We start from the raw sequence: 14,329 nt of genomic DNA on the forward strand, positions 1-14,329 counted from the left end.
CGGGTTGCATTATATGGGGGTAGAGGTGTAGTTTTAAACACAGGCTGATTGTTTTCCCAGTAAGCATGTTACAAAAAGGTTTTAGATTAGCACACAGAAAATGCAATAATTTAAGTGGATCTAAGTATTCACTTTAAAAAAACAACACTACTTTGCACAGCAAAACTATCCTTTTAACAAGATTATTCCTTCAAAAAGACAGTTCGATGGGTACTACTATAAACAGAATGAACTAGTTGTCAAGGTTTTTTTCCCCCACTTTGAACTTTAGAGTACAAAAAGTGGGGACCTGCATGAACACTTCTAAGCTTAAATTACTAGCTTAGATCTGGAACACTGCCTCCAGCCAGAATTTAGTGTCTGGCACACTTTCTGTTCCCCCAAAACCTTCCCTTGGGAACACAGATCCAAACCTTTTGGATCTTAAAACAAGGAGGAATTAACCATCCCCGCTCCTTTCCCCCCCACCAATCCCTGGTGAGTTCAGACCCAATCCCCTTGGATCTTAAAACAAGGAAAATCAATCAATCAGATTCTTAAAAAGAAAGCTTTTAATTAAAGAAAAAAAGTAAAAATCATCTCTGTGAAATCAGGATGGAAAACGCTTTACAGGGTACTTAGATTTATATAGCCCAGAGGAAAGCCCCTCTAGCCTCAGGTTCAGAGTTACAGCAAACAGAGGTAAAAATCTTTCCAGCAAGAAGAAATATTTACAAGTTGAGAAAACAAAAATAAGACTAATCCGCCTTGCCTGGCTATTACTTACAATTTTGAAACATGAAAGACTGATTCAGAAAGATTTGGAGAGCCTGGGTGTATGTCTGGTCTCTCTTAGTCCCAAGAGCGAACAACGAACAAAACAAAAAGCACAAACAGACTTCCCTCCACCAAGATTTGAAAGTATCTTGTCCCCCTATTGGTCCTCTGGTCAGGTGTCAGCCAGGTTTACTGAGCTTCTTAACCCTTTACTGGTAAAAGAGACATTAACCCTTAACCATCTGTTTATGACACTAGTGGCCTAAAAAAGGGAGAGGAAATGAAGTTCACCAAACACAGTAGGAATCAAATCATTTGGTCCATTTTTGAATGAATGAAGCCAACTTGGTGAGAAGTTCACGCTTCTTGCAACTGCTTCTAAATTATTTGTTCACCCTGGAGTTAAGATGGCATATCTGAGACATCTGAGCCTCTCTGGAAACGAGGGAGAATTCCCAGCCCTGTCAGGTTACCTCCGGAAATTAACACAAACACTTCTACTAAATTTCACATAAATTCTTCTAATTTAAGTTTTAAAAAAGGAATTAAGTAGCATTAGAAAGGAAACAGTAAGTCTTTACCTTTGTCAACTACGTCCCAGACTTCAACCTTTACGATATCATCAGTGGCTAGAAAGGAGGATTGGGGGTGGGAGGGAAAAAAGGCAAATATGTTACAAAGCAAAGAAAAACAGAATATTTAAGTGCAAATAAAAAAAGACTTAAAACCCCCACAGCATTCCCTCTCTGATGTACTTCAAATGCTGCTCTCTTTAAAGAGCTCCTTGAAAATTCCTGTTAATAAAAGTGAGATTTATGGACAAATTTTTAATTAAGTTGCAAATTTGGAACACATTACATCATGAGCTCTTCAAAACCTCATTTGAATTTTTTTTTGTATCATACTAGAAGTTAATTAAAAGCTGAGAACAAAGATCTTTGTGACAGAAAACTTCAGAGTAGAGGTATTCTAAGGGAGATCAACTTTACTAATATTTTTAAAACCCTCACACAAATGCATCAAGCAGAAATTGAAACATACATCAAACAAGTCACACACACAAGGTCTGTTCCTGTGCGAATTCCAAGTCACATTAGCTTACTCTGACAAAAAATAAGATTTTTACTCCTGAAAGCACAACAGAGCCACCAGCTATAGGAGAGTAACCTGGATTTGTCTGACTCAGATTTATTAACCGAGTTTCAACTTAGTTAGAACTTTATTACTGATGATGCATGAGCCAGAAACGGCTCAGCTTCATAGTGCAGGGTAAGCAGTTGCAGTTAGAAAGCCATATTTTTACTCAATCTGAGTAAGTGATCTGATACCATAAGTAACAGAGACCCCCACAATGCCTTTGTTGGAGAGATTCTTTTCAGAGAAGTGCCAAACTAAGGACTGAAAAACAATTTGTATTGGCAACACCTACAAGCAAACAGTGACTGAACAAAGATTGAGCAATTAAGCACAATGGCCCAAGTAAAAAAAATATTCCCCTATGACACTGTGATTGAAATTAACTAACTATTACCTTCAATCCAGGAAACCATGCACTGTTGTTTTAGCTAAGAAGTCTGAAAATCCTGTAAAAAGAGTAAGCAGTACAAATAGAGGTTTCTTTGAACTTATGCATGATTGCACCTGATCTTTGGCTAAGTCTGGTTCTGCAAAGCAATTCCTGCTCTGCATCCAATTTTCCAGCTTGACTGATTGAGGCACAAGGTGATCAAGTGACTTGCCCAAAGTGAAAGTGCCACAGGCCTCGCTGGACTAAAAACCACAATCTGAGTTGTCAGCCTTTTGCTTCAGCCAACTAGATGACAGTCCTTTATCACAGTACATTTCTAAAGTCATCCATTCATAAGGCCAGATTTTGCCACTCTTGCTCATACTGAGTAGTATCTTACTCCACAAGTAGTTCCATTAAAATCAACAGGGCTACTTTCAGAGTATTACTCACTGTGGCTACATCTACACTACATACCACTTCCGGCAGCTTGTAAGGTATGCAGCTATATGCTGCCAAGAAAAACAAGCTATGTCCATAATACAGTGTGTAGCTACACATGCCAATGAAAGGTTTTGGAAGAGGGGGAAGCAGTGGGGAAAGGTTCCCCCTCACCAGAGCTTTTCCCTATTGCTGGAGTCCTTGCAGGGAAATAACCTTGCAGACACAAATGTAGATTGTACATACAGTACTGTCTTCTTGAGCCTGCAGACAGAGCTAGTGCCTCTGTTCCTGACATAGCTAAGCAGCATGAGTGTGAAATTAAGGAGACTGATCAGTTTTAGTACCAGAACCCTGGATTTGGATACAAATGTGTCAACTTCATACTCCTGCAGAAAGCTGTGGAGACAGTGGAGTGATTCAGGACTTGGCTCCGCTTGCGAGTTAGTGCGCAATAAAGGAGCCCCATGCGCACTAGCTCACTCCCCGCCTACACTGGCAAGGCACGCAGAGCGCTCTGACTCCACAGGTACAGCGATCCTGGTACTCCGCCTCGACAAGTGGAATAACGTTTGCTGTGTGCCTGCTGGAGCGCCGCAGCACCAGTGTGGACGACCTGTCCTGTTAATGCCCTCTGATCGGCCTCCAGAAGCGTCCCACAATGCCTGTTCTAGCCACTCTGGTCATCACTTTGAACTCTACTGCCTTGCTCTCAGATGACCAACCGTCAGACCCGCCTTTTAAATTCTCTGGGAATTTTGAAAATCCCCTTCCTGTTTGCTCAGCCAGGCATGCAGTGCTCTCAGCGAATCTTTCCAGTTGACCATGCCTCCATGCGCCAGGCAATTCCCAGTATGGAGCAATGGCGAGGTGCTGGACCTCATCAGTGTTTGGAGGGAGGAGGCTGTCCAGTCCCAACTGCGCTCCAGCCGTAGGAATTACAATACCTTCGAGCAGATATCAAGGGCCATGATAGAAAGGGGCCATGTCCGGGACACACTGTAGTGCAGGATTAAAGTGAAGGAGCTGCGGAATGCCTAACACAAAGCCCACGAGGCAAACACCGCTATGGTGCTAGCCCACAACCTGCCATTTCTACAAAGAGCTGCACACGATACTTGGTGGGTGACCCCACCTCCACTTCAAGTACCACCACGGACACTTCAGAGCTCAGTTCAACAAGGCAGAAGGAGCAGCAGCAGCAAGGAGGAGCAAGTGTGCTGAGGTGGAGGAAGGCGCCCCAGAACCCCTAGATGCATGCAGCCAGGAGTTGTTCTCAAGCCAGGAGGAAGGTAGCCAGCTGCAGCGGCCAGTGCTTGGGGAAGGACAAACACCAGAGGAGGTTCCCGGTAAACAGCTTTTATTTTGGGAAGGAAGTTATTCAGTGAGGGTTCTTGGGGTGAGGAGGATTAGGGCTGCATGCATGCCTAGATAGGGCGCTGATGGGCTCTCACATATCGCAGTAATTGGCCTTAGTGATCTCTTCAAACGTCTCATCCAGAACTTGGGCAATGCGCTTGCGCAGGTTTCTCGGGAGAGCCACTGTGGTTCTTGTCCCAGTAAGGCTAATTTGTCCGCACCACTGTACTGTGAGGGGCGGGGGGACCATTACTGCACACAGGCAAGCTGCATATGGGCCAGGGCGGAAGCCGCATTGCAGTAGAAGACCCTCCCTTGCTTCCCAGGTCACCCTCAGCAGCGAGGTATCTTCCAGGATGAACTCCTGTGGAAAATGTGGGGAGGGTGTTCAGTATAGGGGCACCCTGCCGCTGTTGGCTCTCCCCATGGCACAGACACCCAGAAGACAGTACAGCCATGAAACGAAACCCAGAGGACAGTACAGACATGAAACCATCAGTCATGCTTGACCCTGTGCTCTCTCACCATTTTGGGGCTCCCGTGGGTTTGTGTGCACTTGCTTTGGGATGGGCAAATTATGCTATTGCGTAGACTGTGCTTGCCCTTAAGTATGGGGGAATCATTGCTCTGTCTGGTGTGAACAATGCTGCCTCTGTTAAGTGTTGCACTTTGCCTTTACAGATGTAACCTTGAGATCTCAGCCGTCCGTGCTACCACCATCCGAAAGACTCCAATCAGAAAGAGGCCACGCAGAAGCAAGACAGACATGTTGCATAAAGTAATGCAGCACTGAAGTAATGAAAATCAAAAGTGCACGAGTGGCGGGAGAGTGAAAGAAGGTGCCACTAGCAGAATGAGGAGCGCCGGCATAAAAGCACGATGCTCTGGCAAAAAAGCACAGAGCGGCTGATAAGCATAATGGAGCGCCAGGCAGACTCTATCCAGGCACCTGTAGCCATGCAGGCAGAGCACTACTGCACCCGCCCTCCCCGCAGCCCTTGTCCCAAAACTCTTTCCCTTGTGCCCCCATGTCACCTCCAACCCACTTTCCCCAACATCCAGGTTCTTACTGCCACCAGCTGCCCTCTGTAGCTTCACCACCCAGGCCTGAAAACTACAACCCTTACCCACTGCACTCAGCCCCCATCACCATGCAGTATAGGCATCCTGAAGTGCAGCACTCACTGCACAGCACTCCAGACAGGACACATGCAAATCTGTGAGTGTACCACTCCCACGCCACCCCCTTGCCCTTTCTGTTTCCCAAGCAGCTGGGAGGGAACGGAGAGAGCCGAGCTCAGCCTGGAGCTCGCAGCCCTGCCCCCTGACCACGCAGCTCTGAGCGGGACGGAGCTCAGGCCTCACCGAAGCCACGCTGCAGCTGTCGAGGGATGCTGCTGGATGGGCTGAGGCTCCGGGTGAGGGGGGAGCCGGGAGTAAGGGGCCAGGGCCAGGGAGGTTGGCCAAGGAGAAGGAAGTCCTGGGGACAGTCAGAGGATAGGGAGGGGGGGGTCAGTCAGGGGACAGGGAACAAAGGGGGGTTGGATTGTGGGCGTTCCAGGGGTCTGTCAGGACTAACGGGGGGGTGGATAGGGGTTAGGGCAGTCAGGGGACAGGGGTGGGGTCTCTGGGGGATGGTGAGGGAACAAGGAGCAAGATGGGTGGGGAATTCTGGAAGGGGCGGGCAGTCGGGGGGCAGGAAGTGGGTGGGGGTCAGATAGGGGGCAGGGCCAGGCTGTTTGGGAGGCACAGCTTTCCCTACCGTAAAGCTCATTCAGCAGCTTGAGGCTTGCAGAAGAGCCAAGCTGTTAGCTTTTCCATTAGGGCTACCATCCCTTTCACTTCTCAAATGCCAAATTATAGTCTATATTTAATTTCAGTGCCACAGGGAGATTCATGTCAGGGGAGAGTAGCTTAATTTAAAATTAGCCACTGGAGGAGGGATCACATGAGAAGAACAATATCTTTCCCAACCCTACCAAGGGAGACCCCCTGCCACACACATTCCCTGAGGCTCCAGAGGGGTTAATTCAGTGGTTCTCAAACTTTTATACTGGTGACCACTTTCACATAGCAAACCTGAGTGCGACTCTCCCCCTCATAAATTAAAAACACTTTTTTATATATTTAACACTATTATAAATGCTGGAGGCAAAGCGCGGTTTGAGGTGGAGGCTGACAGCTCGCGACCTCCAGTAATAACCTCGTGACCCCCTGAGGGGTCCTGACCCCCAGTTTGAGAGCCCCTGGGTTAATTTAATTTTAGCACCCAGTCTACATTCACATGCATGTGCTATTTTGAGCATGTCAGTTTTCACAACATAAGCTCATCCCAGATTCTGGAACAAGCTCAAATGCTCAGTTCGTGGAGTATGTACATAAGCTATACTAAAGACAAACCCACAGGAACCGTCTCCAGTTTGTGAGGGACCCCATGGAGCCAGTCTCTAGGAAAGAGACATGCATGGAGGTTAAGTGCATTAATGGCTATTAGCCAGGATGGGTAAGGAATGGTGTCCCTAGCCTCTGTTTGTCAGACGGTGGAGATGGCTGGCAGGAGAGAGATCACTTGATCATTACCTGTTAGGTTCACTCCCTCTGGGGCACTTGGCATTGGCCATTGTCGGTACACAGGATACTGGGCGGAATGGACCCTTGGTTTGACCCAGTATGGCTGTTCTTATATTGTAACCTAAATGAACCCAAAGTTATGGAGACAGATACAAGTCAAGGAAGCCAGCAAAGTATCAGAAACCTGGAAAAATCTCTGCCTGGATGGGCTCAGGCGTTTGGTCACAAGCTGAGGTGGTTCAAAACTTTTGGATTTTTTTTTTTAAAGCAGAATTTTTTTTATTATTTCTTCAAAAAAAATCAAATACAGCAAGCAGCAAATGTTTGGCCACACACTTCTGAAACCCCAAGCCATATTCAGGTTTTGGCAGACTAATTTCAGCTTTTCAATCAAAAAAACCACAACAAATTTTGAAGGAAAGCAGACATGGTCCGCGATTTTTTTCTGCTTTTTAAAAACCCTAGTTTTCGATCCAGAAAAAGTTGACAGAAAATATCGTCCAACCCTTTTAATGAACTTTAGTGCCTTTTAGCACTAGCTGATGCCGAGAACCAGTGATACCTTGTAAAGAAGTTCTCTCAAAACTGAGTTTGTGCCGAGATGCAGAAGGTTTATTTTTCCCAGGGCCTCCCGTGGGGGGGAGCAAGTGGGGCAATTTGCACCGGGCCCTACAGGGGCCCCCACAAGAATATAGTATTGCAATTTTTTTTTATGGAAGGGGCCCCTGAAATTGTTTTGTCCCAGGCCCCCTGAATCCTCTGGGTGGTCCTGGGTAAGCAGGGTCTCCAAGGATCACAACGGGCATTTCAACATCCCCTAGGATGATCTTCTAGTCTGGGAAAAAAAAGTCCCGGTTTGCAGGTTCCTGAACAAAGGTCATGCACCGTTCCAGGCCAGCCTGCATTAATGTCAATGAAATGCCCATGGTGATCCACAAGTGCTTGGAGAACCCTAAAGAAATACCCTTTCCGATTAACATACTCGGAGACTAGGTGGGCTGGTGCCAGAATTGCCCCTCTGCAGTTAGGGAAACCCATTTATGCAAAGCCAGCCACAATGTCCTGGACATTACCCAGAGTCACGTTTCTTCTGAGCAGGATGCGATTAATGGCCCTGCGATTCCAACGGTTGACTTTCCCACTCCAAACTGGTTAGCAACCAATTGGTAGCTGTCTGCAGTTGCCAGTTTCCAGACTGCAATAGCCACCTGCTTCTCCACCATCAGGGCAGCTCTCAATCTCATGTCCTTGAGCCGCAGGGTGGAGGCGAGCTCCTCACACAGTCCCATGAAAGTGGCTTTTCTTATCCAAAAGTTCTGCAGTCACTGCTTGTCATCCCAGCCGTGCAGGACGATGTGATCCCACCACTCAGTGCTTGTTTCCCCGAGCCCAAAAGCAACATTCCATGGTGGTGAATATGTCTGCGAAGGCCACAAGCAAACTCGTGTTGTATGCGTTACTCAAGTCAATATCATCATCGGAGCCCTCACAGTCACTTTGGATCCTAAGGAATAACTCAACTGCCAAACGCGACGAGCTGGTGAGACTCATCAGCATACTCCTCAGCAGTTTGGGCTCCATTCCCGCAGACCAAAAGGGAAGATAGAAGCATGAAGTACAAAAAATGTTGAAAGATGGCACCAAATGTGGACAGAAGCACAGGGAATGCTGGGATGTTAACCAATGCATCGCGAGGCATTGGGACAGGACCCAGAATGCCCCGCAGCCTCCACACCCTTCCCACAAGCCACAGCACCAGAATGGGAAGAGGTGCTCTGTGGGATAGCTGCCCATAACGCACCGCTCCCGATGCCACTGCATGTGCTGCAAACGCGACCATGCCAGTGCGCAAGCAGCTGTCAGTGTGGACAGACTGCAGCGCTTTCCCTGCTGTGCTCTCCGAAGGCTGGTTTAACTCACAGCACTCTACATCGGCAAGTGTAGCCATACCCTCAGAGAAAGGCAACACACCAGACTTGCACACAGTTAGGAGGAACACAGCACAAATCTGTCTCCAAACACACACTTACAGCAGCCAGAAGGCTGAGAGGAGAGGCACAGTAATAGAGACACCCTCTGCCCCATGCAGCAGCCAAGATACTTTGTTAGAGAGGTAAAGTTAGTGAAACCCTCCAACCTCTCAACAGACAAGAGGCTCTGAGAAGGAAGAGGAGAGAGGGGAGGGAAGAGAGAAGAAGCTCCTCTTCCCTTCCAGCAGCTAGGGGGAACTGAGCTTCACATTTATAAAGACAACTACTAGCCAGAGGCCATGGCTACACTGGAGAGTTGCAGCGCTGGTGGTGTGTTTACAGTACTGCAACTTAGTAACTGTCCACACCTGCAAGGCACATCCAGCACTGCAACTCCCTGGCTGCAGCGCTGGCTGTACACCTGGTCTGCTTGGGGTATAACAATTGCAGCGCTGGTGATGCAGCGCTGCTCCGCAAGTGTGGCCATCAAAAGCGCTGTAATTGGCCTCCAGGGTATTAGGAGGTATCCCAGAATGCCTGTTCACAACAAACCAGAAGAGTGGCTGAACTCCAGGATCCCCGGAGCTGCTTATCTAAAAAACAAACACAGCTCCTGTTTGCTCGAGAAGAGGCAGGCAGGGGAATTGCTTTGAAATGTTCACAGCTGTTTGCCTGAGGAGAGAAGCCACACGGCGGAGGGGGGAGGGAGGAGTCCGTGTTGAGCAGCTGCTTATGTGGTCTGAAGGCTATTTAGGAGTGCATAATTTGCATTTAGTGAATAAGAGAGGGGTGGGGGAAGGGGTCGAAACTTTTAAAATGATTGAAAGTAGGTGCTGTGTATCTTCCAGTCCTTAGAACTTGCAAGGCAGGGAGCTGACAACAGTGTTAGCTCCAAAAATCCACTCTCTCTGTCTCCCCCACGCTCCCTGTCACACTCCACCCCACTCCCCTCTTTTGAAAGGCACATTGCAGCCACTTGAACGCTGGGATAGCTGCCCACAATGCACCACTCCCAACACCGCTGCAAATGCTGCAAATGTGGCCACACTACAGCGCTGTCCTTACACAGCTGTACGAAGACAGCTGTAACTCCCAGCGCTGTACAGCTGTAAGTGTAGCCATACCCAGAGACTAAATACAAGATAGAGCCCCCTCAGCCCCAGCAGGATTCAGATACAATTCCCAGTGTCCTCCCTCCTGCTTCTCATTAGCTAGAGTATCAGTGGGGCTGGACTTCTCACCAAGACCCTGCCCTGCACTAAGGAGCCTTACTCTTATGTACATATCTGCTGCTAAGGACACGGCATGGATCACTTGATGATAATCTGTCTGTTCATTCCCTTTGGGGCACCTGCCATTGGCCACTGTCAGAGGACAGGATACTGGGTTTAATGGACCTTTGGTCTGACCAAGTATGGCCATTCTTATGAGTTTAAGTCACCTAGTAGATATATCAAGAATTGCTCAAGCCTTACTCAAAGCCAACAGTAACCCTTCCAGTTAGCTTAAGGGCAAGCCGACTGGCCTAGAAAGGAGAGAAACATTAACTTAATTTTTGATAGGGCCTTAGAAGCAGTAGAGAGAATAGCATGGCATACAGAAGCAAGTGGGAAATGGGTAAATATCTGCGATATAAACGAACCAAGGGAAAATCATTTTCATAAGTACTTATTGGATTAAATGTTCTTTTCCTATGCTAAAAGTGAACAGTAGTTATACCAATTGTTACACCCAACAGAGTTTTTAATCAGTCATTGCATTCCTGACTCTATCATGAACATACAAGCAGATGATTAGCTTTTAGTGCCACTGGGTTAGCTTTATGACAAGACATTATGGATAGCATTCCACCTAAATTGCTTCTGAAGGCAAGTATCTGAACAATAGTGTCAGATCACAGGTTAATCCAAATCACAGATTTGAAACTAATAGCCCCGTATTTCAAGCCTACCCACAGCATGGCTCAAACCTACTCAAATATCTCTGTTCAAGAAATTACTTAGCATAGCATTCTGCAGCCATTGTTTACTCCCAAAGAAAGGGTAGTGGAAAAGTCAGAAAGGCCTTTGATTACAAAGAATAACTCATTTGCTGGCTGATTTCATCACGGACTCCCAGTCTACGAGACAGACTCACTCACTCCTATACCCCTAGACAAACTACTTCACATGCTTAGGACTGTCAAACAGAAAGCACAGTGGCTGTTACCCTATGCATGTATGAATAATCAAGCCTGTCAAACAAAGATCATGCAATATTTACTAGTATTACATTTGGGCTTTCTTGTGGCACTGTGTAGAGCAGAATTAAACTGATGAGGTTCATGTAATCATAATTGTACATTGGACTCCAGAAAGTCAATTGCTTAAACTCCTAACTTCCTTAAAAGAATCCAAACCAAAAAAAACCAGAAACTCATTGTGATGGCAACATATCTCCACAAAGGTTATGATCCACTGAATGTATTAATCCTATTTGCATGCATGTATCACTTTAGTATTAAAAGTTATGAATGTTGGCTGTGAACTGGCATGATTTCTAAATAACCTTAGTAGGGCATTTAGTCAGTTTCTGGAGAAAGGAATGTTGAAATTAAGCACCTAATCAAGAAACACTTAAAGGACAATGGATCTTGGCATGCTCCAATCCACATTAAGAAGTCTACTTGAGGACTTTCAAGGTAGCATGTAAATAATGGATGCTACCTGTAAAAACTGAGTCGTGCATGGACATGTAACTTGCACAGGTGACTCCTAAACTCCATCTTGGAGCTGGATTTTGCATAGGAGTGAGGAGGGGGTCTCCACCCACAAGAGAAAGTCTATTTAAACCCTTGGGAGACCCCTCCATTTTGGTCTTCAGATGGCTAAGGAGAGAGCCATCATGAAGAATCCCCTAGCTACCACCTGAGCTGGAACAAGAGCTGTACCAGGGGAAAGAATTGTGTCCAGGCCTGGAAGGTATCCAGTCTGAGGAAAAAACTTACTGAAGCATCTCTGAGGGTGAGATTATCTGTATTCAGTTTGATTAGACATAGATTTGTGCATTTTATTTAATTTTGCTTGGAGACTTACTTTGTTCTGTCTGTTACTACTTGGAACCACTTAAATCCCACTTTCTGTATTTAATAAAATCGCTTTTTACTTATTAACTCAGAGTATGTATTAATACCTGGGGGAGCAAACAGCTGTGAATCTCTCTCTCTCAGTGTTATAGAGGGCAAACAATTTATGGGTTAACCCTGTATAACCTTTATACCAGGTAAAACGGATTTATTTGGGGTTAGACCCCATTGGGAGTTGGGCATCTGAGTGTTATGAGAAGCACACTTCTGTGAGCTGCTTTCAGATAAACCTGCAGCTTTGGGGCAAGTAATTCAGACCCTGGGTCTGTGGTGGAGCAGATAGAAGTGTCTGGCTCAGCAAGACAGGGTGCTGGAGTCCAGAGCTGGCAGGGAAGGCAGGTGTAGAAGTAGTCTGGGCACATCCAGTGGCAGCTCCCAAGGAGGTTTCTGCGATCCAACCCATCTCACTCATGACTAAGGGCAGTCTACACTGGCAGAGTTACAGTGCCGCTCAGACAGCGCTGAAGGGAAACAGCAGTTGTGTGTTTGCAAAGTCAGCTGCCTGCACAATAGCATGTTCACACTTGCAGCAGTATTCGGAGCAGTGCACTCAGGGCAGCACAGAGCACCTCTTTCTCTTCTGCTGCTAACGCTTGTGGGAAGGCGTAAGGGGTCACAGGGCATCCTGGGTCCTGTGCCAGAGCCCCGTGATGCATTACTTCTCATCTCAACAATCCCTGTGCTTCTGTCCGCATTTGGTGTCATTTTTCAACGGTTTGTGTACTGTGCGCCCTATCTCTTCAGGTTGCAGGAATGGATCCCAATCTGCTGACCAGTATGCTGCTTGCTCTGACCAACACGTCACAAGTAGCAGCAGAGTTATTCCTTAAACTACAAAAGCAAGAGGAATGAGACATTCATCTCGCCACGCATAGTAGCTATGACACAAGATTGCCTGTGGCATACAGAGGCGCTGACCACAGTGGAACACTAATCTGAGTGACACTAAACTGGGAGATCCAGGATACAGAGGGACCTAGACAAATTAAAGGATTGGGCCAAAAGAAAGTTTAACAAGGACAAGTGCAGAGTCTTGCACTTAGGATGGAATACCACCATGCACTGCTACAGATTAGGGACCAAGTGACCAGGCAGCAGTTCTGCAGAAAAGGACCTAGGGGTTACAGTGGACGAAAAGCTGGATATGAGTTGACAGTGTGCCCTTGTTGCCAAGAAGGCTAACGGCATTTTGGGCTGTATAAGTAAAGTCATTGCCAGCAGATCGAGGGACTTGATCATTCCCCTCTATTCGATATTGGTGAGGCCTCATCTGGAGTACTGTGTCCAGTTTTGGGCCCCACGCTACAAGAAGGATGTGGAAAATTTGGAAAGAGTCCAGCGGAGGGCAACAAAAATGATATGGGGGCTGGAGCACATGACTTATGAGGAGAGGCTGAGGGAACTGGGATTGTTTAGTCTGCAGAAGAGAAGAATGGGGGGGGGGGTTGATAGCTGCTTTCAACTACCTGAAAGGGGGTTCCAAGGAGGATGGATCTAGACTGTTCTCAGTGGTACCAGGTGACAGAACAAGGAGTAATGGTCTCAAGTTGCAGTGGAGGAGGTTTAGGTTGGATGTTAGGAAAAACTTTTTCACTAGGAGGGTGGTGAAGCACTGGAATGGGTTACCTAGGGAGGTGGTGGAATCTCCTTCCTTAGAGGTTTTTAAGGTCAGGCTTGACAAAGCCATGGCTGGGATGTTTTAGTTGGGGATTGGTGTTGCTTTGAGCAGAAGGTTGGACCAGATGACCTTCTGAGGTCCCTTCCAACCCTGATATTCCATGAACGCCGCTTTTGGGCTTGGGAAACAAGCACTGAGTGGTGGGATCACACTGTGATGCACCTCTGGGACGACGAGCAGTGGCTGCAAAACTTTCCGATGAGGAAAGCCACATTCATGGGACTGTGAGATGAGCTCACACCAGCCCTGTGGTGCAAGGACATGAGAATGAGAGCCGCCCTGCCATTGGAGAATTCTGAGGGAGAGTCTCAGACTAGGCATGTGGTGGGAGACAAGACTGCTTTCTGCAACCGTCCTACCCACAACAACTCACTTCAGCGATTCCCAAAATCAAATCCACTTACCAAAGGCCTCCTCTCCTGTTTGCACTTTGCCAACATCTGACAACTGTGCATGGCTAGCCTCCTCTGGGGTAGAAAAGAGCTCCTGGCTGCATGCATCTCTGGCCTCCGAGTCACCTTCTGCCTCTGGGTCCCCACCCATCCACACCCTGGTCCAAGATCTCCTCCTCCAGGCTTGATCCACTTTTTACTAGCATGTGAGCCACCGAAGTATGCACAGTGGTCTTCACAGTGGAGGTGGGGTCACTGCAGAGTATCGTGTCCAGCTTTTTAATACAGCCAGCAGCTCATGGGCGCAGCACCAGAGCAGCAGTTTGCCTCCTGTGTCTTGTGGTAGGCGTTCCGCAGGTCCTTCGCTTTAACCCTGCACTGCAGTGTGCCCCGGTAATGACCCCTTTCTGTTATGGATCGTGAAATCTGTCCATAGGTATCATAATTCCTATAGCTGGAGTGCAGTTGGGACTGGAAAGTCTCCTCTCCCCAAATGCTGATGAGGTCCAGCAGCTTGGCACTGCTCTCAGC

At 47.2% G+C, this 14,329-nt stretch overlaps 1 protein-coding gene across 3 annotated transcripts in view; it reads right to left on the reverse strand.

The window, feature by feature from the left end:
* Window positions 1-14,329, reverse strand: part of RABL6 (RAB, member RAS oncogene family like 6) — a 112,487-nt gene that overhangs the window by 73,171 nt on the left and 24,987 nt on the right. For all 3 annotated transcript variants that reach the window (XM_050926497.1, XM_050926495.1, XM_050926496.1), the window contains one exon: window positions 1,338-1,385. In XM_050926497.1, coding sequence (XP_050782454.1) covers window positions 1,338-1,385 — 48 coding nt within the window. The remainder of the gene's footprint in view (window positions 1-1,337; window positions 1,386-14,329) is intronic.

Source organism: Gopherus flavomarginatus, chromosome 17 (genome assembly GCF_025201925.1).
Source record: "Gopherus flavomarginatus isolate rGopFla2 chromosome 17, rGopFla2.mat.asm, whole genome shotgun sequence".
NCBI lineage: Eukaryota > Metazoa > Chordata > Testudines > Testudinidae > Gopherus > Gopherus flavomarginatus.